This window comes from Zingiber officinale, chromosome 2A (genome assembly GCF_018446385.1).
Source record: "Zingiber officinale cultivar Zhangliang chromosome 2A, Zo_v1.1, whole genome shotgun sequence".
In the NCBI taxonomy this organism is placed as follows: domain Eukaryota; kingdom Viridiplantae; phylum Streptophyta; class Magnoliopsida; order Zingiberales; family Zingiberaceae; genus Zingiber; species Zingiber officinale.
Window position 1 is genome coordinate 14,852,039 of NC_055988.1, and position 26,308 is coordinate 14,878,346.

The 26,308-nt window shown below is 43.4% G+C and overlaps 2 protein-coding genes across 5 annotated transcripts; one reads left to right on the forward strand and one right to left on the reverse strand.

Moving 5' to 3' along the window:
- Positions 1-2,028: 2,028 nt before the first annotated feature.
- On the forward strand, positions 2,029-8,018 carry LOC122040813 (mitochondrial import inner membrane translocase subunit TIM10-like). The gene is made up of 6 exons (XM_042600256.1): positions 2,029-2,161; positions 2,514-2,577; positions 3,251-3,303; positions 6,675-6,713; positions 6,953-7,022; positions 7,767-8,018. Exons 2-6 carry the CDS (start codon positions 2,536-2,538, stop codon positions 7,815-7,817), a joined length of 255 nt encoding a protein of 84 aa, XP_042456190.1. The 5' UTR covers positions 2,029-2,161; positions 2,514-2,535; the 3' UTR covers positions 7,818-8,018.
- A 141-nt stretch (positions 8,019-8,159) lies between these two features.
- LOC122040794 (rop guanine nucleotide exchange factor 7-like) lies at positions 8,160-10,525 on the reverse strand. 4 transcript variants are annotated; one of them, XM_042600231.1, is made up of 7 exons: positions 10,159-10,525; positions 9,965-10,081; positions 9,651-9,880; positions 9,293-9,583; positions 8,856-9,203; positions 8,530-8,777; positions 8,160-8,447 (listed from the first exon to the last, which is right to left on the reverse strand). In XM_042600231.1, the coding sequence occupies exons 1-7, from the start codon at positions 10,262-10,264 to the stop codon at positions 8,393-8,395; spliced, it is 1,395 nt and encodes a 464-aa protein (XP_042456165.1). In that variant the 5' UTR covers positions 10,265-10,525; the 3' UTR covers positions 8,160-8,392. The 4 variants fall into 4 exon arrangements, with proteins under 4 accessions (XP_042456165.1, XP_042456164.1, XP_042456163.1 ...); XM_042600230.1 differs by having other exon boundaries at positions 8,160-8,777; positions 10,165-10,522; XM_042600229.1 differs by having other exon boundaries at positions 8,160-8,777; positions 10,159-10,522.
- Between the last annotated feature and the right edge of the window lie 15,783 nt (positions 10,526-26,308).

Genomic DNA, 26,308 nt, shown 5'->3' on the forward strand with positions numbered 1-26,308 from the left:
ACTAAATAAATCTATAAAAATCTGTAAAAACAGAAACAAAACGAAATAAACCCTAACCAATCCATTCTCACAACCAATCTCACCAAACTTCACACTCAAGCCGTCACACAAGAGTGCCAAAGTCGAGACCACCCAACTCTGGACTTCAGTGGAGACTCTCTACAGCGTATCAGTTCCAAGATTGCTCAACAACGCCGACGGACCACCCCCGACGAGCTAGAACAAGCCAAAACCCAAGAACGACCGAAAATGCTGGAAATCTTCTACCGGAGCTCTCTGAATCTGGATGGAAGTTGTGGATTGCGGATGATCGTCGGATGAAGCTCAGCAACTCCGGAGGACTACCTCAGAATGTTGCTGATGGGAATCGGAGCACAGATTTGGAGGACCACCTCCAAATCTCGCTGGAACAGAGAAAACACCGGAAGAGAAATTCCACCAGAGGAAACACCCACCGGAGGCTCCAGATGATCGGGATGACGCCGCCGAGAAGTCCTCCACTAAGGTTGAAGCTCGAGAGATCGATTGGAGAAGGAAGGGGGTCGGAATCTCGGAGATGAACGCCGCGGGACGCTCAGCTGCGTGAGGAGATCGACGAAGAGGCATGCTACTGTAGCTTCTCAGATTTAAATCAGATCTGGATCTGAACGGACGGCTGAGATGATTCCGGGCTAAATCGACGGTGAAAAATCATCCAAAATCCGATCCGAAGGTACTGATGTTGATCTAGGGTCTGTATCTACTCTCCAGTAGGTCGGATCGATCAGATCATCACTGGATGGCCCAGATCCGCCTAGTCTTCAATAAACGGTCCAGATTAAGTCGGGCTGGATCAATAGCTAGATGAACTCAGATCTGCATCAAAACTTCTGGATCTTCATCAATGGCTCAGATCTGCTCCCCATTAAGTTGGATCGGCCAGATCTTCAATGGATGGTACAGATCTGTCCTATTCTTGATGAACGGGCCATAATGCTTCAAAGCTTGATCTTCTCGTTTGAACTCCGATTCGAGCCCAATTTCGGTCCAAATAGATCCAAATTTAAGATCTTTTGATGCCTACAAAATAAGAATCAAATATTAGCATCAAATAATATAAAAATAAAGTAATTTACAATTAAGTCCAAAAATACACACAATGCACAAAATGTGATGTAACCATGATTTTAACCTATAAAATCAACATCAAACCATGCATATATGAATCAAAATAATGTAGTAAAATCATGGTTATCAATATGCTCGATCGGTTAAGGTACTGTATTAGAGACACTTTACTGACAAGTCTTTTCAGGAAAAACTTTGAGAAACGTGTCACCTTGGGAAGCATGCACACATGCTACCAGAGCTATATATAAAGAGGGTTTAAGCATCAACAGAAGTATGCGATATTCATTGTTTACACTACAGTAGTCTTGTTGCTCCGCTTTCCACTTTATCATTGGTAATTGACTTGAGCGTCGGAGGGCCAACGCCGGAGATCTCTTTCCTGGCTCGGCATCGACGCAGTCTGTATTGTAGGTCCGCGTGGAGTCCACAGGAGGTCAGCGTGAGCACCACATCCCCAGCTTTCCGTCTTTTCGACTTTCGGACAGGATTAGTTTAGATGTTATCAAACTCTCAATTCAAGCTTATTTGATTATTTAAAATGTTTACTTATTTGATTTGTTATTCAACTTGATAACTCAAACTTATTTATTTTATTTTTAAAAATTTATTTAGCATATTGTTATGAATTTTATTAATGAACATGATTCGTGAACATTATTTATGAACATTGTTCATGAATATGAATGAATTGAATACATATGTATGTATTCAAGTTTATTTACTTAATTTAATAAACTGTTGAAATATATCTATTTAATTGATGTTATGTATATTAAAAAATATAAATAAATAAGTTTTTACTAAGTTAAATATCAAATTAGTAAAAAAATTTGGCCCAAATCACTATGTCAATGGTAAGAAATTGGAAGGAGAGCATTTTCAAAATAAAGGTAAATAATGTGGGTTGATATGAAATTTGGTGGCAATTTTTTTGTGATTTATTTTTTCTGCGTTAGATGCCCTAGAATACTTGGAAGCCGCCGTCCTAGCTAGCTACGCTCCAGCCCGCTCCTCTGCGATTGCTCTTCCTTCGACAGTAATTTCTTCTCCGGTAAGTCTGCTTCAATCTGAGTTTCTCTTCTCGAGTGAATAAACATTTGCTTGCAATGGGGTAGAACAACAGTGATCCTTCTTCGTTGATCGTCATCAACAGTATCTAAATAAGATTTGTGAACTGAATCAAACTCCTCATAATTGTTATTAGTTGGTTCTAAGCGATATTCTTGTATTTGGATCTCTAATTCGGTTTCGATTTGGTTTCCATGCAGTGCTTGCTGAAGTGCGCTACTTTATTCAATTTATATATTTGAATCTTTTTAATTTTTTTTCGCGTACTTGTGATTTGTCGTTCATTTGCTTCTGGATAATTAACGTGTAAAATTATCTGGCGATCTTTCTCCCAGGACCTTCCACAAGAGTTCCACAATGGCCACTAACAATGTCGCAAATAATATTGGGAAGGAGCAGGTATGCAAATCTTGACTTGAAGATTACTTAATATTTTCCTCATTTTCTTCAGTGAAATGAATAGATTCTTATTGTTAGACACGGCCATAGTGGAAACAATTTTTTGTGCTTTTCACTCTTCTGATTATATTATCTTTTTTTTTTTTTCTTCTGTAACTTCGTTTCTTCTGAATATATTATCGTTGTTGAATATATTATCCCTTGCCCCTTCAATTTGGTGCGAATTGTGCTACTTGTAGTTTTTTTTTCATAGTAGAAACATAACCCTTTTGTTTCAATTTGGTGCAAGTTTTGTAGTTTTGGCACTTTCAAAGCCGTCCTATGACTTTATTTTAAGGTTGTGCTTATGAAGCATCCTGCATTATGCAACACTAGGAAAAGTTAAAGTTTTACATGATAATTCGATTCTAGGAACCCGGTTCCAGGATGTATGGTGAATCACATGTAACTATCCACCCAAGATAGAATTTCATAGACATATTCAGTTTTTCTTTATATCAACATGATGCTCATTTCTTAATTATTCATGTTTACCCTTATAGAAAAGATTAAGATATTATATTTTACCTTTATTTGCATTTGCTAGTGAAATGTTTCTGCATTTGGTTATCATGTATGATTATGCTTTTTCTCAAGTGACTTACTTTGTCAACCTGACCTTAAAATTGTGCAGATACTTGAAATAGCAAAGAGTGAAATGGAGTACAGGGTGGAACTTTTTAACAGGTATTATCTTCAGATAAAAATACTTTGTAACTTTGCATCAACATGCCCTCAATATAATTCCTCTTCTCTTGCAAGTTTCATCTATGGGATTTTGATGTTCTTAGTCATGCCACACTATAGAATAGTTAAATTAAACTTCCTAAACTAGACTTGGAGATTGCTTTAGCTCAAACAGAGATTTCTGTAGCTTATACACTAAACTAATCTCTCTGTAAGTAACAAAGAGTGCTTCATATAAACCTCCTTTGTAGGATCACAATAAAGGAAAGTATTCTTGATTTCAAGCTAATGAGCAAGTCCATGAAAGATAACAACTAGTGTGAGGAAGAGACACACTGAAGCGATCTTGGCTATTGGAGAGAATATACCAAGGTAGTCAACACTATAAGTTTGAGTGTGCTTTTTTGCCACCAGACAATCTCAAGTCAATCAACAATACCATAGGGGGAACACTTAAAAAAAAAGGGTAGCCTAGTGTACGAAGCTCCCGTCGGTGTGGAGTCCCGGGGAAGGGTTGGATCACATTGGGTCTATTATATGTGGTCTTACCTTGCATTTTGCAATAGGTTGTTTTTGCTACTCGAACCCGTGAGCTCAAGGTCATATGACAACAACTTTATCGTTGCGCCAAGACTCTCCTTCACCATATGGGGAACACATAAGAGGGAAATTCCATTTACAATCCATGGTGCACTTCCTTAGAGTAAGAGATGAATTGAAATGGTCTTGACCAGCAGAGACAAAATGTACTAAGATAATCAACACTACAACTTTAAGTTTACCCTTTTCCCACTAGGTAGGTTTTAAGCTAATCAACAATGTCATTTGGTGAATAGTGAATACTTATTAGAGAAATTCATTTGCCATCCTTGGTGGATTTTCTCAAAGGAAGCAAAATTAGCTCCCAAGTGCTATTAAAGTGAAGAGAATCCATCTAATCAATCATAGCCTATTGCCACCTTGGATCTAAAAGTCCCCTTGGAACATTCTTAGGAATTAACTCTAGTATAAAGATAACATAAAGGCAAAGTGTTTGGGTGATAAAGAATTGATGATTAGAGAAAGGGGTAGTCGCAGGGAGTTGTCAGAAAGTCTAGGAGATACGATCAGTTGATTACACATGTATAAAGGGAGGTTCCTTGTATGGTGGATCGGTGGCAAAGGAGGTCCATAGGCAGAGGTGGAAAAGATAGCTGGTTAGGAAAGTGAAGTACTTCCTGCATTGACTCAAATAGAGATATGTAAAAGGAAAGAAAGAAGTTGATTCAAAAAATGTTAGGAGAGATAATGGCCCAATGTGTCTATGGAGAATAACAACAACTTTTTCATAGAGGATTGTAATCTAGGAAGATGCACTTGATAGATCATACAGATAACTTATCCTAGCCAGAGTAGACTAGGTGGACAAAGTAAGTGCTTCTAAAAATTCATGGTGATAGATAGAGTATATATCACACCCTTGAGAAAGAAAATAGTGACACGAATCTGTAGAACGTGTTGGTGGTGTGATAGTAGAGAAAGAGATGTTACTAGAAATATGCTCATAGACACTTGAGTCTAGAACCGTCAAAGACAGCCTAGAGGTATGAGATAGACAAACAATAGAGATAGCTCCATGGGCATATTAGGTGATTAGTTGAGATGAAGCACTAGAGCCACAACTCCTTGACTTGAAGAATGATATTGGAATTAGAGCGTGCTGCATGTACAATGAGTCTTCGATTTTACTGTTGAGCTCCTCAAGATTTTGACATAAAATGGTGGAGAAACAATGGGTTAGATCTGCTGCTGGTGTAATGGATCAGATCCACTACTAGCCTTGAATATTGGGGTTGAGCTCGGACAAAAGAGCTCTGGAATGGCTCAAAAATTGGTCGGACTTAGGGCAGAAGAGAAGCTGCAATAAGGGGTATGTGCAACATTTGTGCACACAAGTCTCTGGTTGAGGAAAGAACTTCAATATAGAAGTGGTTGTTTGGAGGGAGAGTTGGACAGGACTGTTTGGAGGATGAAGCTCATTGTGCTCGTTGGATGCGCAGGAAGCACACACAATTTCTGATGCAGGCAGATTTTTTGGTTGGAACACTGACAGGGAGATGCGTCACATTTGAAGGCTCACATTGAGTCTGGAAGTTCACGGTTAGGGAGGTATACAACCATTGGAGATGATGACGCAGACAAATCAAATAGAGGATTCACGCTAAGAAGAGGAACACTCAAACAACTGGGACAGGTCTAGCAATTTTGCTTGTTCTCAAGGGTTGGGTGGATTGTGAAGACCCAATGCTATGATCAGGAAGGGTTGGACTCTGATTTGAGAGGAGAGCAGGAGAGGAATCAAGAGAGAGGATCGATGTCAGTGATTAATCTGGCTTCAGTGGTATCGTGCAAACAGGAGCTTGGAAGAAGACGCCGGCAGACGGTGTGATGAACAATGCTAGCACACTAACAGACTGTGGAATGACACACACACATATGGCATAGCTGACTAACAAAGATGGCAGACGTCAGGGTGGGATAGCGGTCATGAGCCTGGCTTTGATAGTATGTTAAGATTAAAGGGAATTATTTCTTGCCAGGACCCTACAGAGCTCCCACTCTACCTTTTATATATGTATTATAATGATTACTACAAATTTAATTGTTTACCTTTATTGTGTGTTCCAATTTTATCATATGTCTCTGAAGAGACACCTTTTATATGTGTGTGTTTATATGTAGTGGCTAAAAGTCCTTTATCTTTTGGGTAGCAGGCTTTTCTCTAGTGCCATGCTACCCTGCCTTTGCTGACCTTGTTCCTGAGTCATCTATCCAAGTTGAAACACTTGCTTGAATTATCACAAGTCAAGCTCGTCCTTTACATATATGACTTGATACATGCCTGACTGAGTCTGGAAATAATCTGTCCAAATTAGTTTCTTGTTGTACTGCATATTGTATCAGCTTTGGAAGATCTTTCAGCTTGAATTTGGCCTTTGGGATTCTCCAAACAGGTTCTGTTTGCTTCCCAGCAAAGTTGTGGATTGCATGGTATAATCATTCTTTGTATGGGTCCCTCTAGGTCTGGAGCTGCCCCAGCATTGATCCAGCAGCCCGTATGGCTTATAATGGCGCTGAGGTTGACAGTTGGTACTCGGGGCCAGCCACATCCCTAATAATTTTATTATCATGAATTTATAACAAACCATTGTCATTGGTATTTGATTAAACTTATACCTAAAATGCTTGTGAGTCTATAAACAAAATTCAATGGACAAGTAACTGTTGCTTAAGGGTTCAAAATGATGCTATCAATTAATTCCATGTAATTATACAATATTTTGGTTTTAAAAAATAACCATCTGAGTAATCTTTCTTCATTTTTGAAACAGGCTCACAAAGATATGTTTTGACAAGTGTATCGAGAAAAGGTTTGTCATGCCTCAGTCATTTAATCCACACTGCCCACTTTTTGTTTTGTTTATTTTTTATCTTTACAAATTTTGTCTACTTCCAGTAATGTAATTATCATATTGTGCCTGTTATTTATGATTCTTACTGATGAATAAATGTTCACTCGACGAGTATTGTTTTATGCCACAAAATGGAACTATTTTTTCCCATTCACTTGTTGTTATTCTGAGTAAGTAAATTGATGATATTTTGTCAGGTATAAGGAATCTGAGCTAAACATGGGTGAAAACAGTTGCATCGACCGCTGTGTTTCGAAATATTGGCAGGCAAGACACTATCGTTATCATCATTGAATTTTATGCAATGTTGTACTTAAATAGCCTTGCTGCATATCGTTCACTTTAATGAAAAGGAATAAGTACATCAAAATTAAATGACATTTCATCCTTAGTGGGTCTCCACGACCATAAGTAACATGAACCCACAACAGTTGCGTCCTCTCGGATGGGTCTAGTGGCTAACGCATGAGGTGTTGTCACCATGAGGTCTGAGGTTCGAATCTCGGCAAAGTCGAGGTAAATACCTCTCTTATGTGCTAGTCACTATTCCAAAAACTAGTAGCCTTCCGTGATTTACCTCTTCCGTGTTGGTCTTGAGACGGGTTGGCGGGGCGCTGAGAGCTAACGTATTCGTCTTTTGCCACCATGAACCCACAAACATTTTTTATTGGCATCTGCTAATACAAACCAACCATTCCAAATCGAATCACATGGAGAAAAAAATTTGATAGATTATATTTGAAACTTTTCACAACGAAAATCACAAGTCCAACCAATCCTTAGTCTTACAATACTAGTGATGCAGTCTTTCTAACCGTTAGTTCACAAGATCAACTTTGAAACCGCAATCTTTCTAACAGTTCACAAGATCATAGCATAGTTGTTTTACTTGGGAAGAAAGGAACCCAAACTCTAGTTTTGTTGGTTTTGCCTAATGTTTCTGTGTAACTACAATTTCTCTGACGAATTTTATCGAGTTCATAACTGTTTCCATTATTGTTCTAATTTCAGGCTACAAATTTAGTTGGGCAACTACTAGGTTCGAGCCGGCCTCCAATGTGAAGCATCTGATGCGATTGAGACCAAAATGCTATCTCACCCATTGGAAATATACTCAAATTTTTGTGTTAAAACATGATTATTTTGTGAATTTTGCTCAACCTTTGGAGGCATTTCAAACATAATTATTCCCTGTTTCTTATCACTTAACATTATTCACAAATATGGCATCAAATAAAGTTTCAATGCCATTTGAGAGGCCAACTATTTTTTACTTTTGCTATTACACTGCCGTTTCTTGCTCGTGCCTTATAGTTGAGATTGTAAACGCTCAATCCACTTGTTAAGAGTAATGATTTCCTAATTGCAGGAGATTTACCTAATTGATCCAAGTGTTAAAACACCTGCCAGTGCTGTTACATTTATTTCAATTATGTTTTTATAAAACTGTTATTTTTATCATAATTGTCTTAGAAGTAAATACAATATGAATCACCAACATTCATAAATCTAGCATAGTTACAAGTTCGATCAAGCATTCAAGGAAGTACGATACGCCTCCTCTTGATTTCAATCCATTATTTCATATAGGTTAAACTTCCTTTCTGCTTAACCTCAACTTCCTTGAGCTCCAGTTTTCATGCATGGAAATTCTGCACTTTTGATAACATAACTCGAGTTCTTTCCCTTTGCCTGTTGTGCATTCAAATAACTTGTCAAGATTTTCTTCATGACTGACCCGCGATTGCGGGACATGCTGTTTAAGATGACAAACCTCTCTTCTCTTGCTGGACTAATCACTGCTGCAGGTGAGAAACTTGGTGTGGAGAAAGCAGTCAGACAAGCAGTGTCTAAACCAGGTACTGAGTGTCGAAATGAGGCTTGCTGGTGGTCGACAAAGCTGATCTTTGGACACTTACAGAGGTCATCTACATATAGCAATTCATCGATTCGAGCAACGATATTGAACGCGAGGCTCTCCAATACTCTAGAGTAGCTTTCGAGGATGGATTTTCCGACATCCTATTTGTTTTTGTTTTCAGATATGAGAAGACAAGAATCAGCATTCAGATATGTAATGGAATTGCAAGTCAGACAAACCTTGTTGAATTGGATCTTGCAGACATCCAAATTGGTTTGTGTTAGACTAGGGAACCTTTGCTTCAAGCACAGCAAGATCGTCTCGGCTCTATTGGCAAATACTATACTTTTTTCAGTATCCATGGCCAGGCCCCTCACAATGCCCCAAGACGATCTGGCAGTGCCATTTCGGTGACTACTTATCGATCTTCGGCTACACCAAACATGAATTGAGTCTTCGATGCGGTTTGCAATTTCGAGAGCTTGGTGTTCGGAGGACAAATCGAGACAATCCAGAAGGCACTCAGGTGAGAATTGTTCAGAAGTGATAAAACTGTACACCGTCTCACCCATGCTTGCTCTTAGATTCTGTAATCCAGGGTGATTGTACGATCATTCGATCGATCGAACGAAATGCCGTCGATTGCATTGGAAAGATCAAGGGAAAGAAAACACACCTTTGGAAGTGAATCAAAGTAAGAGTCAGGAACTTCCATTTCTGCCAAAGTAGTGCTATTGATTGCAACTGAAGCCTTCAAAATCTGATTTGCACAGCCTCTTTGGTGCTGCAACTGCTTTCTAGTGCTCTCCCGAAGTCCTTCGGCAGGAACACGAGGAACGGGAAGCCACCATTTCTCATCCTGCTGGTGAATTCTTCTTCTGAAAGATGCCAAACTATCAGAATCTAATGCCAGTGTCCCTTGATCAACGTACCAAAATTCTGGATCACTGAAGCTGTCTAGAATTTCCTGCAAAGATCAATATCAGCAAGTGTATTTAAACCTGAAATCAACAAGTGCAAATTCAGTGTCTCACAAGAAGCATATTGTCCAATTTCCTGAGTGCTGGCAGATTGATGTACAAATCTGGCCTTGGTCTGCAACTCATAGCCTCAAGCTTGCTTCCATCAGGAAACGTTTGCAAAGTCGGTTTGAATTCGGCAATGTGATCGCTGACACAAAGAAGCCATTCCATCTCCCTTCGCCACAGGGACTTCTTTTCAGGAGGCAGAGGTTCCAATCTCCAGAGCTGACCAAACACAGTAGCTGGTAGAAGCACAAGAACACAGAGATTGACCTTAATCTGTCATATGCTCCAAAATTTTCAAGGACTAGAACAATATAAATCACCACAGAGATTGGTGACTGCATTGGAGATGGCCAGCGCAGTGCAGACCCCTTTGCCACAGCCTGACATGTCTTCCCCCAGCAGCAACTTGGAGAGCCGCTCCTTCATCAACTCGATCTCTAAACAAACGCAACTGCAGGTTAAACAAAAGAAGCTCTTCAAACTTGCATAACTTGTAAAAATTCTTCACCCGAACCTCCACCTTTCATCGGCTTGCTCACAAAGCTGGAACAGTTTGCACTGCGCTCATCTCCAGTCGAACGGCTGAACGCTTCGCCACATTTGCTCTCAGCGTCCTCCATTGAGGGACAATGCTGGATCAGAAGTGCAGAGGAAGGCGAGAAGGATTGAGGATCCTCGTTGCATCATTAAGGGTGCATGGTTGTTGGCGTCGGGGACTCTAAAGTGCTTCCTCTCGGGCCCTCTTCGCGTCCTGCTTGTCGACAGAAGGTGAGAGTTTCTGCAATGATGGAAGGAGAAAAGCTGAGAAACGGGAGAGGACGTGTGTGGTGTGAGGGACTATCTCATGGTACAAAAGGCGGAATCCGCCGCCTCGACGGCCCCCTACGCCTGCCCCATGGTGATGTAGGAGGAGGGTTAATCAGGATGAATGCTGGGTTGACAAGTGGCTGGGGGTTCGAGGCTTTAAGCCGGCAGACGGAGATATTATCCCACATTGTAACCGTCGACGCTCGAACCTGCTGCTTCATGGTACAACTTCCCAGCCACTTACCAACTGATCCAGCCCCTGGGGACGTGTGAGGGACTATCTCAGAGTCGGTTGATGGTGGTGGCCATGATTCCCAGAGATGGAAGCTACATGCAAATTGCAGAGGAAGGGGGTTAGGGGGGGACCGTCCATGGCTTTGCAAAGAGAGTTGCTTTTCTCCCCTCCCGGTCAACGCACACCCTCTCCACCTCTCCTCTTTCTCCCTGCCAAAAGACGCATGTAACCTCCTTTTTATTTTTTTGTTTTTTTGTTTTTTTTATTTCATTTAATTCTTAATTAGATTAAATTTGAATCATAAAATTAAAAATAAAATTTGGATCATAAAAACTAAATAACTCTCCTACAATTATATTTTTAATTTTATTTAATTTTAATTTTTTTAATTAATTTAATTTATTATTTTGTATCAATACTTTATTTTTCAATTTTATATAAATCTTATTTAGTTTTTATTTTTTTAATTAATTTAATTTATTATTTTTTATCAATACTTTATTTTTCAATTTTATATAAATTTTATTTAGTTTTTATTTTTTAATTAATTTAATTTATTATTTTTTTCATAATACTTATATTTTTTTCAATTGATTTTTTTAAATTTTATTTTTTTATTAATTTTTTAATCAATTTCTTTATCAATTTTTTATCAGTTTTATTTTTTCAATAATTTTTTTATATGTTTATATGTCAAGGGTTGAAAGGGGGGTCATTTAAAGTGATGAGAGATTTTGACATGTGTCAAGGGTTGGAAGGGGGGTCATTTAAAGGGATAAAAGATTTTGACATGTGTCAAGGGTTAGAAGTGAGATAATTTAAAGGGAGAGAAAATTCTGACATATGTCAAATATTAAAGAGGGGTAATTTAAAGGGAGGGGGTGTTTTGACAGATGTCAATGGTTGGAGAATGACGAATTTAAATGGAGGGAGTGTTTTGACATGTGTCAATAGTTGGAGGATGAGTAATTTAAAGAGGGTGAGAGATTTTGACATGTGTTATATGTCAATGGTTGGAGGGAGGGATGATTTTAAGGGAGAGAAGATTATGACATGTGTTAATAGTTGGATGCGGATAATTTAAGTGACAAATTAGGAATGTAATTTAAAGAAAGTGAGTAATTTAAAAATTATATAAAATAAAAAAAATTAAAAATTTTGATAAAAAAACAATAAACAAAATTGATTAAAGAAATAAAACATAATAAATATTAAAAAAATTAAAAACATAATAAATAAAATTAATTAAAAATAAAATTAAATAAAAATTAAATAAAATTAAAAAAATATAAGTATTAATGAAAAAATAATAAACAAAATTAAATAAAAAATAAAACTAAATAAAATTAAATAAAATAAAAAATATATATAAGTATTAATGAAAAATAATAAATAAAATTGATTAAAACTTTAAACTAAATAAAGATTTTAAAATATATAAATTAAATAAAAATTTTAAAATATATAAGTATGAATGAAAAAAATTAAAAATAAAATTAAATAAAATTAAACTAAATAAAAATTTAAAAATATATAAGTATGAATAAAAAAATTTAAAATAAAATTAATAAAAAATTAAAAATTAAAATTAATTTAAAATAAAAAATTAAAAATATGTAAGTATGAATATATAAGTATGAATTAAAAAAATTAAAAATAAAATTAAAAAATAAAAAAAAATAAAAAAATGAAAAGGAGGTTACATGCGTCTTTTGGCGGGGGAGAGAGGGGAGGTGAAGGGGGTGTGTGACGGGGGTGGGAAAAGCAATTTACCTTTGCAAATATGTTAAAGATGCGATGTGGATTACTGCAAAAAGTTTTGGAGTTTTTTTTTGTTTTGTTTTTTTTTTTTTTTTTTTTGAAAGGCTGTTAGCCTGTTCCAAAGCAACCAGTCTCTGCAGTGGAAATTGTTCCAACTTCCATTGGTTGATTGATTGTCAGTCGCACAATTTATTTGTTGGGAAAATTTATATGCAATCTCTATTGATTAATACAACTTTGCATGTATTCTTTATTGAAAAAGTCCTTTATTTTTATTTCCTAGTTTAATATATTTATCTAATTATTCATGATATTTTAAGTATAAAAAATTTAAAAATAAATATAAATCCTCTTAAATTTAGTACATTAAACTAGAATCTATTATATTTTCTATTAAATTGAGTACGATTCTTTTTTCACCTCAATTGGAGAGAAAATATATTAGATTTTTTTTTAAATGGTACTCAATTGGATGAAAAATATATTATATTAAATTTTTTTTTCAAATGGTACTGAATTTAGGGGAAATTATATTAAATAGGAAAAAAATTGTACTCAATTAAATAGAAAATATACTCGATTCTAGTTTAAAATGCTGAATTTAATAGGAATTATACTCATTTTTAGACTATTTATATATATAAAAAAGTAGAAGGACAATTTTAATAGAAAATATACTCGAATATATTAGATTTTATTTAAATGATACTCAATTGAATAGAAAAATATACTAGATTTTCTTTAAATAATACTTAATTGGATATAAAATATACTAGATTTTTTTTTATATGATGCTGAATTTAAGAGAAATTATATTAAAATAGGAAAAAAATATACTCAATTTAATAGAAAATATACTCGATTCTAATATGTGCTGAATTTAAGAGCAATTATATTCATTTTTAGATTTTTTGTACCTAAAAATTTGAGGGGCAATTAGATCACAATATTTGTATGAGGGAGTTGAAGCAAATAAAAATTTACATGCAGGAAGTGGAAATAAAATTATTTATAGATAAAGATTACATGCAAAATTCAAATTGTCATGAGAAGTTTTTCCCTATTTTACCATTATTTGTTCAACATAATATAATTGAGCGCCTCCGGTGCAGCGGACGCCGCGTAGTCTCCTAAACATTCATATTTTTCTACAGGAAATTTCATAGGAACTGGCTGGATTTGTGTTTGAAGGGCTAGGGCTAGGTATATTGTACTAGCTAGCTAAAGAGATATAATATAATTGAGTAAAAATCGAAAAAGCATCCCAGCATATACCTACGTTAAAAGTGCCTTTCGTTTTAAAAAAAATATAAATCAAAGATACGTCTCACAAAATATTTTATATTAAAAATACGTTATAAGTAACTATTATAACTTGTTTAAATCAGTCGCTATTACAATTTATTTAAGATTTAGATTTTATGATTTATGATTTAATTTAATTAAAAGAAAATACATAACTTTTTATGTTATAATATCTATATACTAGGGTTATACGTGGTAGTAATTATTGATAATTGATCCGGTGATAAGGGCAGCGGAAGGTCAATGACACGTGAAGGTCAAAAGTCAAGAGATTCAACCATGAGACCCGGGCGACCGGGCGAAGCAGGCCGATCGACCGGATGAAGCGGGCCGACCAGCTGTGAATCCCCCCAAGCCGAATGAAAGATAACCCGACTAGGGGTCGGGTTTCCAATGCTCAAGGTAAAAGGTTTCAGGGCCAAGCGGGCTGTCCGTTCGGCCGGGGTACCAGGCAAAAGAGGCAGGAGCAATCCCATCGGAGCATACGGCCGAGAGTTCTCCCGGTCGGACCGATACTTACAACCGACGACAGAAGTAATACGCCTGCCGAGCGGCCGACCCGCTCGGCCCTGGAACAGATAGGAAGCTCAAGAGGACAAAGGAGACAGGGGATAACATCATCCTCGAGACGTCTGCCGCCGACAGGCAGCAGAGTTGGCGGCCGAGCCGTACGCAGGATCATACGGTGGAAGCTTCCACCGTCACATCCGGGATATGCTCGGACGATTGCGGAATGACGCCAAAGGTACTTTTCTGACAGAGGCTTGTTAAGGTATATTTGGGGAAGCGTGCACCCATAGAGAAACGTGCCCGCGTCTCCCCGGGGTGCTATATAAGGACCCCCAGACGTCGACGAAGGTATGCGCAAATCTTTACTGTAGCCACATTACGCTGCCTCTCTCGTTGCATGACTTGAGCGTCGGAGGGCCGTCGCCGGGAAACCCCTCCCGGCTCGGCTTCTTTGCAGGTTCGCCGGAGATCTACGCCACCAGTCGGAGACAGCGGAGCGTGCCACGTCCCCAACGTCCGTCAACTCAGCGCTCGAATAGGATCAAATTGGCGTCGTCTGTGGAAACACACCTGAATCCGAGCCTAGAAGATGGAAGAAGTTGGACGTCAACTTCTGGTAACGCTCTCTCCCGAGGAGCTCGAAGCACTCGTCCAAGCGCGAGCAGCGAAAATCGTGGAGCAGCAGCAGAAAGCTCAGGCCGAGCGGGCAGCGCAGCAAGCGACATCAGCCTCGGGGGGCCGAGCGCTACCCGAAGACAGGCAGGAGCAGCTCTCAATATGGGGGCAAAATAAGGGACCGACCGACACCCAGATGGGGCGCCGCCCGCCCCGATACCTTTTCATCGGGCTCTATTCTAGACGCCCTCGGAGGTAGCGCAAGCTAATCAAGACAAGGGATCTTCATCGGGCGAAGCACCCGTCCGGGACGTCTGGAAAGGAAAGGCACCCCGATCGGACGCGTCACCCGAGCAGATCAACTGGCAGTTTTCAGATGTCATCCTTCGCGATCCACTGCCGAAGCATTATGTGCCCCCTGCGATCGGGGAGTACAACGGGACAACCGACCCAGACGACCATCTGGGTAAGTTCGACAGCACTGCCACCCTACATCAATACACAAATGGGGTGAAGTGCCGAGTATTTCTCACCACCCTCTCGGGGTCGGCGCATCGATAGTTTCGGAGGCTGCCGGACGGATCTATCACAAGTTTTAAGGAATTCTGAACGGCGTTCCTCCATCATTTTGCAAGCAGCAGGCGCTACCAGAAGACAAGCGTCAATCTGTTTGCCATCAAGCAAGGCGCGAGGGAGCCGCTCCGAGCGTACATCCAGCGCTTCAACCAGGTGGCCATGAACATTCCAACGGTCACCTCGGAAACAATGATGAACGCATTCACGCAAGAGCTCGTGGACGGTGACTTCTTTCGCTCGCTCATCCGGAAGTCTCCCCGGGACTACGACCATATGTTGCATAAGGCCAACGAATACATCAATGTGGAGGAGGCCCAGGCGGCGAGAAGAAAAGAAGCCCTGAGTGACCAACCAGCTTCCGCCGAGCGGAAGCAGCCCATCAGTCACCAGCCACCCAGAGAACCGAGAGCCGAAGCCGCCCGTCCTCATCAACACACCCGACCGTACGCGGTCCAGCAAGTTGCGGCTGATCGGCCTAAGCCCAAGGGGAAAGTATATACCCCGATGTTCTGTTCACTCCATCAGTCAGCTACTCATAACACTCGCGACTGTCGGAGCCTTCCCCCCATCGCTCATCCGGTGCCAAAAAGCTACCGCCGCTGATCACCCTCACCAGACCGACGACATCAACAACGGAGCCCCATGCAAAGAACAGAAAGGAGATCCCCCGAGCGGCAGCACCGCCAGCAGCTCGGAGCCCACCATCGTGCGTCGCATGAACGACCTCGACCTTCCGCTCGGGAGGAGGAAAATAGGGGCAACACATCTCGAGGCGAGATCAACATCATCGCCGGAGGCCCGACCGACGGAGATTCCAATAGAGCCAGAAAGGCACACGCAAGGCAGCTGAGGATCCACGTGGTTGGCTGTAGCCAGGAAAGGGCGAGCGGATCCGAGATCAACTTCGGGCCTAGGGACCTCGAAGGAGTTGAAGTCCCACACGATGACGCCCTGATCATTCGAGCGGTAATAGCCAACTATACTATTCACCGCATTTTCATTGACACAGGCAGCTCGGTCAACATAATATTCAAGAAGACCTTTGACCAACTGCAAATCGACCGAACTGAACTACTGCCAATGACGACCCCCCTCTACGGGTTCACGGGGAACGAAGTCTTGCCGGTCGGCCAAGTCCGGCTAGCTATATCGTTGGGAGAAGAGCCGCTCAGAAGGACGAGGACCACAAGCTTCATTGTGGTTGATGCTCCTTCGGCGAACAACGCTATCTTGGGACGACCGGCTCTCAATAAGTTCCGGGCAGTCGTCTCTACCTTCTGCCAGAAGATCAAGTTCCCGGTGGAAGATCAAGTAGGGGAGGTGCGGGGAGACCAACTGGCGGCTCGAAGATGCTATGTGGAGATGGTCCGAGCCGAATCCAAGTCCGCTCGGAAAGTGTCGCGAGTCGAGGTAAATACTGAGAAACCACCTTCTTTGGTTTATGAAGAAAAAGAGGAGGTGCAGATTGACTCTTCCCGACCGGAGGCCACCACCTTCATAGCATCCGATCTGGAGGAGAATCAGAAGAAGAAGTTGATCAAATGCCTACAACGAAACTGCGACGTTTTCGCTTGGTCGACCCATGAGCTGCCAGGGGTCTCGCCAAGCGTAGCGCAGCATGAACTTCACGTCCGACCGGACGCTCGGCCGGTGAAGCAAAGGAAGAGGGACTTCAGCGCGGAGCAGAATGTAATCATCCGGGCAGAGGTAGAGAAGCTTCTGGAGGCCGACCACATAAGGGAAGTACAATTCCCGAGTTGGCTTGCAAATGTGGTTCTGGTCTCCAAGCCGGGCAACAAGTGGAGAGTATGCATCGATTTTCGGGACTTGAACAAGGCATGCCCGAAGGACTTCTACCCCCTGCGCCGGATCGATCAACTGGTGGACTCCACGGTCGGGTGCGAGCTGATATGAATGCTGGATGCATACCAAGGCTACCATCAAGTGCCGATCGCCCGAGAAGACCAGGAGAAGGTCAGATTCGTCACGGCGGTCGACACCTACTGCTACAATGTAATGTCGTTCGGGCTGAAGAACGCAGGAGCCACCTACTAGTGTCTGGTGAACAAGGTCTTCAGGGAGCAGATCGGACACAACTTGGAAGTGTACGTGGATGACATACTTATTAAGTCCTTCTGGGCGGCCGATCTCTATGCGGATGTGGAGGAGACCTTCCAAACATTAAGAAGATATGGCGTCAAGCTTAATCCTCAGAAGTGTCTATTCGGAGCAAAAGGCGGGAGCTTCCTGGGTTACATCATGACCGAGCGGGGTATAGAGGCGAACCCCAGCAAGATAAAGGCACTATAAGACATGCCGCCTCCCAGAAATCTTCGAGAGGTACAACGTCTCACCGGTTGGATAACGGCGCTGTCAAGGTTTATCTCTAAGACCGCCGACCGGAGCCTGCCATTCTTCAAGATTCTTCGTAAAGCCACCAAGTTTCAATGGGACGAGGAGTGCGATCGGGCATTCGAGGAACTGAAGACTTACCTGAATTCCTTACCCGTGTTGGCAAAACCGGTTGTAGGTGAGCCACTCCGCATTTATTTATCTTCAACTGAGAATGTTGTGGGCTCGCCGAGCGGCGAAAAACAGCCGATGTACTTTTTAAGCCATATCTTAAAGGATGCTGAGTCTCGCTACACCGGTCTCGAAAAGTTGGCCTTTGCTTTGGTCCTTGCCGCTCGGAGGTTGCACCCTTACTTTTTGGCGCACACCATTATTGTGATGACGAACAACTCGTTGGCAAGGGAACTCTTGAACCCTGAAGTATCCGGACGGCTCATCAAGTGGACAATGGAACTTAGCGAATTCGACATCCAATTCCAACCCCACTCGGTGATCAAGGCACAGTCCTTGGCAGATTTTGTGACTGAGGTACAAAAGCATGAGCCCGAAGCTACATGGAAAATATATGTGGACGGATCATCTACTCGGCTCGGAAGTGGAATTGGGATCCTGCTACTTTCGCCTCAGGGAGAGTGGATGCATTTGTCCGTCCAACTGGACTATCGGGTAACAAATAATGAGGCAGAGTACGAAGCCCTCATAGCCGGACTGCAGGTCGCACAACATGTTGGAGCCAGCCGGGTGGTGATTCACTCAGATTCCCAACTAGCCGCTCAACAACTCATGGGTGCCTTCGAGATAAACAATGCAAGACTCAGGTTGTACGCGGAGGCTTTTGAAAAACTCAAGACTAGCTTCACCGAGGTGATGGTCCAGAAGATACCCCGAGTGGAGAACCAGGCGACAGATGAATTAGCCAAGCTCGCAAGCTCGATATCGCCGGTCATCATCCAGCAACCAATCGAGCAAGTATACTTGGTAGCGCACATAGACCGGATGGAAGACCTCACATTCCCAAGAGATTGGAGAACAACCATCATGGAGTTTCTGCGCTCAGGGGCCACGCCGTCCGATCGGGGCAAAGCTCAGCTACTAAGGAGGAGAGCCGGCCGGTTCGCGCTCATCGGAGATCAACTTTATAAGAAGGCGTTCTCCCGACCTCTGCTGAAGTGTGTCAGTTCGGAAGACGCCGAGTACATTTTCCAGGAGGTACACCAAGGATCTTGCGGAGGTCATCCGGGCGGCCGGTCTCTGGCTAGAAAGATCCTGCTGGCCGGATACTTCTGGCCAACTTTGCATGAGGATGCCGCTCGGATCGTCGCAACATGTATTTTTTGTCAGAAGTACCATAGTTGTTCTCATAGGCCGACGGAGGAAATGAAAGCGTCCACAGTGTCCTGCCCGTTCGACCAATGGGGCATGGACATCGTAGGACCCTTCCCTATGGTGACCGAACAACGGAAGTTTCTATTGGTGGCAGTCAATTACTTCTCCAAGTGGGTGGAAGCCGAGCCATTAGCCAAGATAACCGAGCAGATGGTCAAGAAATTCATTTGGCAATACATCATCTGTCGGTTCGGCATCCCGCGTCGGCTCGTGTCGGACAACGGGCGACAGTTTGTCGGAAAGCAGCTCGAGAAATGGTGCAAGGAATATGGCATTGAGCAGCATTTCACGTCTGTGACGTATCCCCAAAGTAATGGTCAAGCCGAAGTAGCCAACCGGGAGATCCTCCGAATTCTTCGGGCTCGACTCGATAACATGAGAGGAAGCTGGGCGGACGAGCTGCCAGGAGTCTTATGGGCCATCCGCACGACCCCTAAAGAGGGAACGGGAGTAACACCTTTCCACCTGGTGTATGGAGGCGAGGCGGTCGTCCCAGTCGAAGTCGGCATAGAGTCCGTCCGGATCCAGAACTACGATGAGGCGAATTCCGAGCGGAGGCAGCTAGAATTGGACTTGATCGACGAGGAGCGAGCCAAAGCGTCCGTCCGGCTGATGGCCTACAGGTAGAGGATGAAGCAAAACTACAACCGCCGCGTGATTCCCCCAGCATTCCAGGTGGGTGACTTGGTCTGGAAGAAAGTGAAGCCGGTCGGGGACGTAGGTAAGCTGGAGGCTCCCTGGGCAGGACCCTTTAAAGTCGTCGAGAAGCTTCGATCGGGAGCCTACTACTTGGAGGATGAGGATGGACGACGGCTAGAGAGGACATGGAGTGTAAACCACCTCCAGCCCTATCGGGCTAGATGAAAGGTGCGCTGATGTAATATATTTCATGAATATTCCGTTCGGATGTATCATTTGGTTGCAGGAATGAAAGCTATAAGAATAAAGCAAAGGCATGAGCATGGTACACCAAGCGGGTAGCTGCATGATGTCGTGGCTAAGGCCCCGAGCCGTTCGACCGGGCGTATATTATCCGAGCCACAGGCTCGATGACGAAGACCCCGTGCCGTTCGATCGGGCGTATATTATCCGAGCCATATGCTCAATGGCGAAGACCCCGTGCCGTTCGGCCGGGCGTATATTATCCGCCATATGCTCGATGGCGAAGACCCAGTGCCGTTTGGCCGGGCGTATATTATCCGAACCATATGCTCGATGGCGAAGACCCCGTGCCGTTCGACCGGGCGTATATTATCCAAGTCATATGCTCGATGGCGAAGACCTCGTGCCGTTCGGCCGGGCGTATATTATTCGAGCCATAAGCTCATTATTGAAGACCGTCGAGCAACGACGTTAAATCTTAGAGTCAAACCGGCGACTATAAACCCTCCGGCCTGAAGACCGTCGAGCAGCGACGTTAAATCTTAGAGTCGAACCGGCGACTATAAACCCTCCGGCCTGAAGACCGTCGAGCCGCGACGTTAAATCTTAGAGTCGAACCGGCGACTATAAACCCTCCGACCTGAAGACCGTCGAGCGGTGACGTTAAACTCTAGAGTCGGACCGGTGACTATAAACCCTCCGGCTTGAAGACCGTCGAGCGGTGACATTAAACTCTAGAGTCGGACTGGCGACTATAAACCCCCCAGATAAGGCAGCGTCGCGTCGAAGCACTTCAGCGAAACATTAGCTGAAAATCCATGAAAAAGGTGGTCTGACCGATCGACGCAGTAAAGGAAAACACTAGGCGAAAAGCTCACAGAAATCCCTACTGAAAGGTCGTCTGACCGATCGACGCAATAAAGGGAAACACTAAGCGAAGAGCTCATAGAAATCCCAAGGGGAAAGTTGTCTGACCTATCGGCGCAGTATATACGAACACCCCAGCAACAAACTTATAGAAGTCCCAGACATAGTAAGAGGTCGTTTAATCGATCAGCGAAATTAAGAAATTCTCTGTGGGAAAAGGGTCAAGCGACCGGTCGGCACAGTTAAAAGGAACACTCGAAATGGAAGGTTAACACAGCAAGAGCGTGCATTCATTTAAAAATAGCATTTAAAAGTTACAGATGCCACATGAAAAATAAAAGACTCGCCGATCGGAAGCACTACTGAAAATACTTCACTCAAGGAAGTCAAAGATATACTTTGGGATGGTAGTAAGAAGCGCCGCGTACTCCGTCGCAGGGATGACCACGGACTCGGGGAGCTGACCCTTGGTCTTCAGATAATCCGCCGTGGCTGTGATGGTCAACTCGAAGGCGATGACCAGCCGGTCGCACACCTTCTCTACAAACTCCGCCGAGCGGATGTAGTTTTGGCTCAAGGTGGCGACACGGCCCGGCTCCGCCTCTTGGTACTCCTTGAAGGCAGAACGAGAAGCTTCAAGAGCCTCCTGCAGGTCCTTCAAATCGCCCTTGAGCTTAGTCACCTCCTCCGAGCGGCCTTTCTGCTCGCCTTCTAGCAGCTCGGCAAGCTCATTCACACGCTGCTCCAGAGCCCGGGCTTCTACATTCTTTTTTTCCAGATCAGCGATGGCGGTGTTCTTCCGAGTGGTGGCCAACTCAATCTTGCGGTCATAGGATTTGACCTTTTTGTCTAGCTGGTCCAACATGTAAGCCTGGTCGGCCGTCTTCTTCCGCTCGGCCTCTAACAGATCCTTTGTTTTGTCGAGCTCCTTCTGCAGCTCGACATAAGAAGGGCCTCGGGAAGACGACGAGCCGCCCTGACTCTTCAGCCTCTTCAGCTCGTCCTCCACCATCCCTAAGCGGTCGGAGACAACAATCTCTTCCACCCATCGCTGGTGTACACTGAAAGATTAAAAGGCCAATCGGAAAGGTTATATAAAGAAAAGGAAATAGGGCTTACCCCTGTGGACTGCTGCATGTGGCTATCAGCCAGCTTGTCGAGTGGTATCAGGGTCACACGGGCCCGAGCGTCCGCACACATTTCAGCGAGGGGCCCCTTCATAGTGATCATATGCTCGGGGGTCGTAGGCCGATCGGACTCGGCCATGAAAGCCTCGGTAGGGAGATGCAAAGTAGCCCTAACAGTACGACACTGGCCCGGAGTCGTCTGAGTGGACGCCAAAGGATCGGAGACTGGGCTGGACAGGGTGGACAAAATGCCCGAGCGGAGGACTCGGCGTGGTGCAGGAGGAAGGGAGGCAACCGGAACCGCTTCGATGGGGGCCGCAGCCGCCTCCAATTGAGAAGGAGTCCGGTCGGAAGATAGCGCCTCGACCGATGGTGCTTGTTCGCATGGGGAGGCGGTGCCCGTCCGCTCGGACGCTTGCACTGCGGAGGTTGCCGAACGGAGGGGCTTCTCAACTCTCCGTCTTTTCCTGTTAAGCGGGAGCGCGTCCTCCAGATCGGAGCTTTCCTCCCGAACGGCCGATTCTTTGCCAGAAGTTGCATCGGCTGCATCATCCATGGGCGAAGCCTGAGCGGCCGACTTGCTTGCTTGCGCTTCGCTCTCGTCCTCATGTGAGCCGACTGGAGCAATGCCCAGTTGCTCCATTTCCTTGGTCGCTGCTGCTTCGAGCGCGACCGCTTTCTTCTTCAAAATTCTGAACAACACCGACTCTATTACGATATTCGCTGCAAAGAAAAGAGAAGGAAATCAGTTAGAACTCAAGGCAAATGTCTAAGTAAAGTTCTTACCGAAGCTGCTCGGAAGGGGGGTTTGGCTCGGACTCAAACCAAATATGTACATCACTCCTTCAGGGAGGAGCTTATTGATGTCGAGCTTCAGACCGGCTAGCAGATTCGCTGCTTAAAGATAGTCCGGTCGGGTCTTATATTTCTTCAGCTCGGGAGAGATGGGCGGTCCGACCTGCCATTTCGTACGGAAGGGGAGCCGCCCGGGAGCACGAAGGTAGAAAAAGTTCTCCTTCTAGTGTTTGTCGGAAGAGGGCAACTTATCAAAAAAGACCAAGCCGGGCCGAGCTTGAAACAGATAAGTGCCAGGCTCAGATTGCTTGGGGTAATAAAAATAATAGAAGACCTCTGGGCGGAGCGAAATGTTGTGTATCTTAAATAAGACCACAACCCCGCAGAGGAGGCGAAAGGTGTTGGGGACCAGTTGGGTGAGCGGAATGCCAAAAAAGTTACAAACTTCAACAATGAAGGGGTGGAGGGGAAACCGCAGACCGGCTACGAACTGGTCGCGGAAGAGAGAAAAGGCACCGCTCGGCGGTCTGTGTGGCCGAGCGGAAGGTGAAGGTAAAATTAGCTCGAAGTCGGAAGGGATATCATAGGCGTTAAACAGGCTCTCGACATCGCGCCGATCGAACCGCGACTCCATGGTGGTATACCATGGGCCGAGAGCCGGGTCCGCTGGTTGAGAGGAGCTTGCCATCGCCAGAGCAATGGAAGAAGTACAGATCGAAAGGGAAAGCAAATGCACAAGCGAAAAAAGGAGCAAAACAGTAGCTAAAGGACGAAACACAGCTGAGAACGCGAAGAAAACACAGGGATAAAAGGAAGAAAGGAGGAAGAACCTTACAAAGGAGTTGAGGATCGAAGGAAGAAGGCGGAGAATCGTCGGAGAAGGGAAAATCAGAGTCGCCAGAACGCTGAAGCACCGAGGAAGGCTGCGGGACACGCGAAGGCAAGGGTGCGGCGGAGGACGAAGGCGAAGGATTTATAAGGTCAAGCCCAATCGGCCTCGACCGTCGGATGCAGGTCACAAGAACCGAGGCCCACATCTGCCCGTTCATTTCGAACCGCCGATGTCCCCTCAGACACGTCGCAGAGCCATACGATGACGCCTGCAGAAGCGCCATGTGGCATCATGTCATAGGGGCACATTTAATAAGCGCCATTATGGTGCGCAGCGCGCATGCTCGGTCTTAATGGAGAGGATTTGCACGAATTCCGAGGAGATTCGAAGGACGTTAGCGTTGACCGTCGACACGGTTGTCGAACGGCCGTGAAGAGGAACATTCTAGAGAGTGGTAGAGCCGTGTCACTCAGGCCGACCGACAGTCCAGTCAGTCGGACTTAGTGCCTCCTTCGACTACACTTGAAGGGGAGACATGTGATCCGGTGGTAAGGGCGGAGGACCCTCGTTGGCGGATGGTCAACGACACGTAGAGGTCAAAGGTCAAGAGATTCAACCCTGAGACTCGGCCGACCGGGCGAAGCAGGCCGACCGACCGGATGAAGCGGGCCGACCGATTGTGAATCCCCTCGAGCCGAATGAAAGACAACCCGACTAGGGGTTGGGTTTCCGATACTCAAGGTAAAAAGGTTTCAGGGCCGAGCGGGCTGCCCGTTCGGCTGGGGCACCAGGCAACAGAGGCAGGAGCAATTCCATCCGAGCATACGACCGGGAGTTCTCCCGGTTGGATCGATACCTACAACCGGCGACAGAAATAATACGCTTGCCGAGCGGTCGACCCGCTCGGCCCTCGAACAGATAGGAAGCGCAAGAGGACAAAGGAGACAGGGGATAACATCATCTTCGAGACGTCTGCCGCCGACAGGTAGCAGAGTTGGCGGTCGAGCCGTACACAGGATCATACGGTGGAAGCTTCCACTGTCACATCCGGGATATGCTCGGACGATTGCGGAATGGCGCAAGAGGTACTTTTCTGACAGAGGCTTGTTAAGGTATGTTTGGGGAAGCGTGCACGCATAGAGAAGCATGCCCGCGTCTCCCTGGAGTCCTATATAAGGACCCCTAGACGTCGACGAAGGTATGCGCAAATCTTTAAGGTAGCCACATTACGTTGTCTCTCTCGTTGCCTGACTTGAGCGTCGGAGGGCCATCGCCGGAAAACCCCTCCCGGCTCGACTTCTTTGCAGGTTCGCCGGAGATCTACACTACCAGTCGGAGACAGCGGAGCGTGCCACGTCTCCAGCATCCGTCGACTCAGCGCTCGGATAAGATCAATAACTATTACATTTGTAGTTTAATTTTTAATTTTTAATTTTTAAACTTTAAAAACTATTATATTTAAATATTTTTAATCAAAATTATTTAAATCTTATCAATATCATTGTAAATTAATTAAAATTATTTTAAATAGTGGTAGAAATACTAAATAGCAGCTATAATACTGTAATATTGTATTAAATATTACAGATTACAGTAATTATAGAATAGTTTCTAGTTCAGTGGTAATTATTACAATAGCATTTGAGAATAAATTATAAAAGATAAATATATTTATTCCAGTTATATTTTATAACTCGTTCTTATAATTATAGGAAGAAAGATAAATTATAGGATTAATTTATGATCGTCAAATTATTAAGAGGAATTTTTCCTGAAAACATGACATCCTATAGGAATAATAAAATTGAGAATAGTGAATAATATTATAACAATTCGTTGGTAACTTTTATCCATTATAACAATTATATGCTACACCAATATTGAAATAAATAGTATTATTGGGATAAGAGATACCCTTTTGACTTTTTAAAAGAAATGCCGATTTGATATTTCTTTTAATTTGAAGTGTCAATTTATTTTTCTTTACTCTATGTTTTTTTATTTTTAGTAATACAGATATTCAGTTTTATTTATTTTTATTTAGTTGGTTGTGATTTCCTAGAACATTTGAACCTACTGGTCGAGCCCTTTGTTTATTGTAGCATAACTGTATGATCCGATAGCGGAGAAGCATGTGCACCATGTGCAACTACCCAGCTGCTTAATTCTTTACTAGTTTTCATGGTTAATTAATCAAATTATTTTGTAAATAAATATCATCATGATTCATCATTTTAGCAAAATTTCAAGTTCCCACCTAATAATCCACTTTAATTTACTAAATCAGTAAAAGTAACAAAATCATCAAAAAAAAAAAAAATTAAAAATTAAAAAAATCTCTTCCTCTTCACTATATTTCTATTTTCAATCTTTTCCCTTTGTTAACGTAATCTACGATGGATTTCAACCAGATCCGGCCTAAATTCCAGTAAAGATCACGTGGACTGGAGCTGGCAATGAAGTCAAACCATCGGACACACCTCCAGATTTCAAATCTCACAGGACAACAAACCCACGAATCTTCTTGCTTGTTAGTTTTGGCATGTGAAGTGTTGTTATCATAAAATTTGAGATTTAAATTTCGAAATAGCTGAGTTAAATATCTTCTAATGAT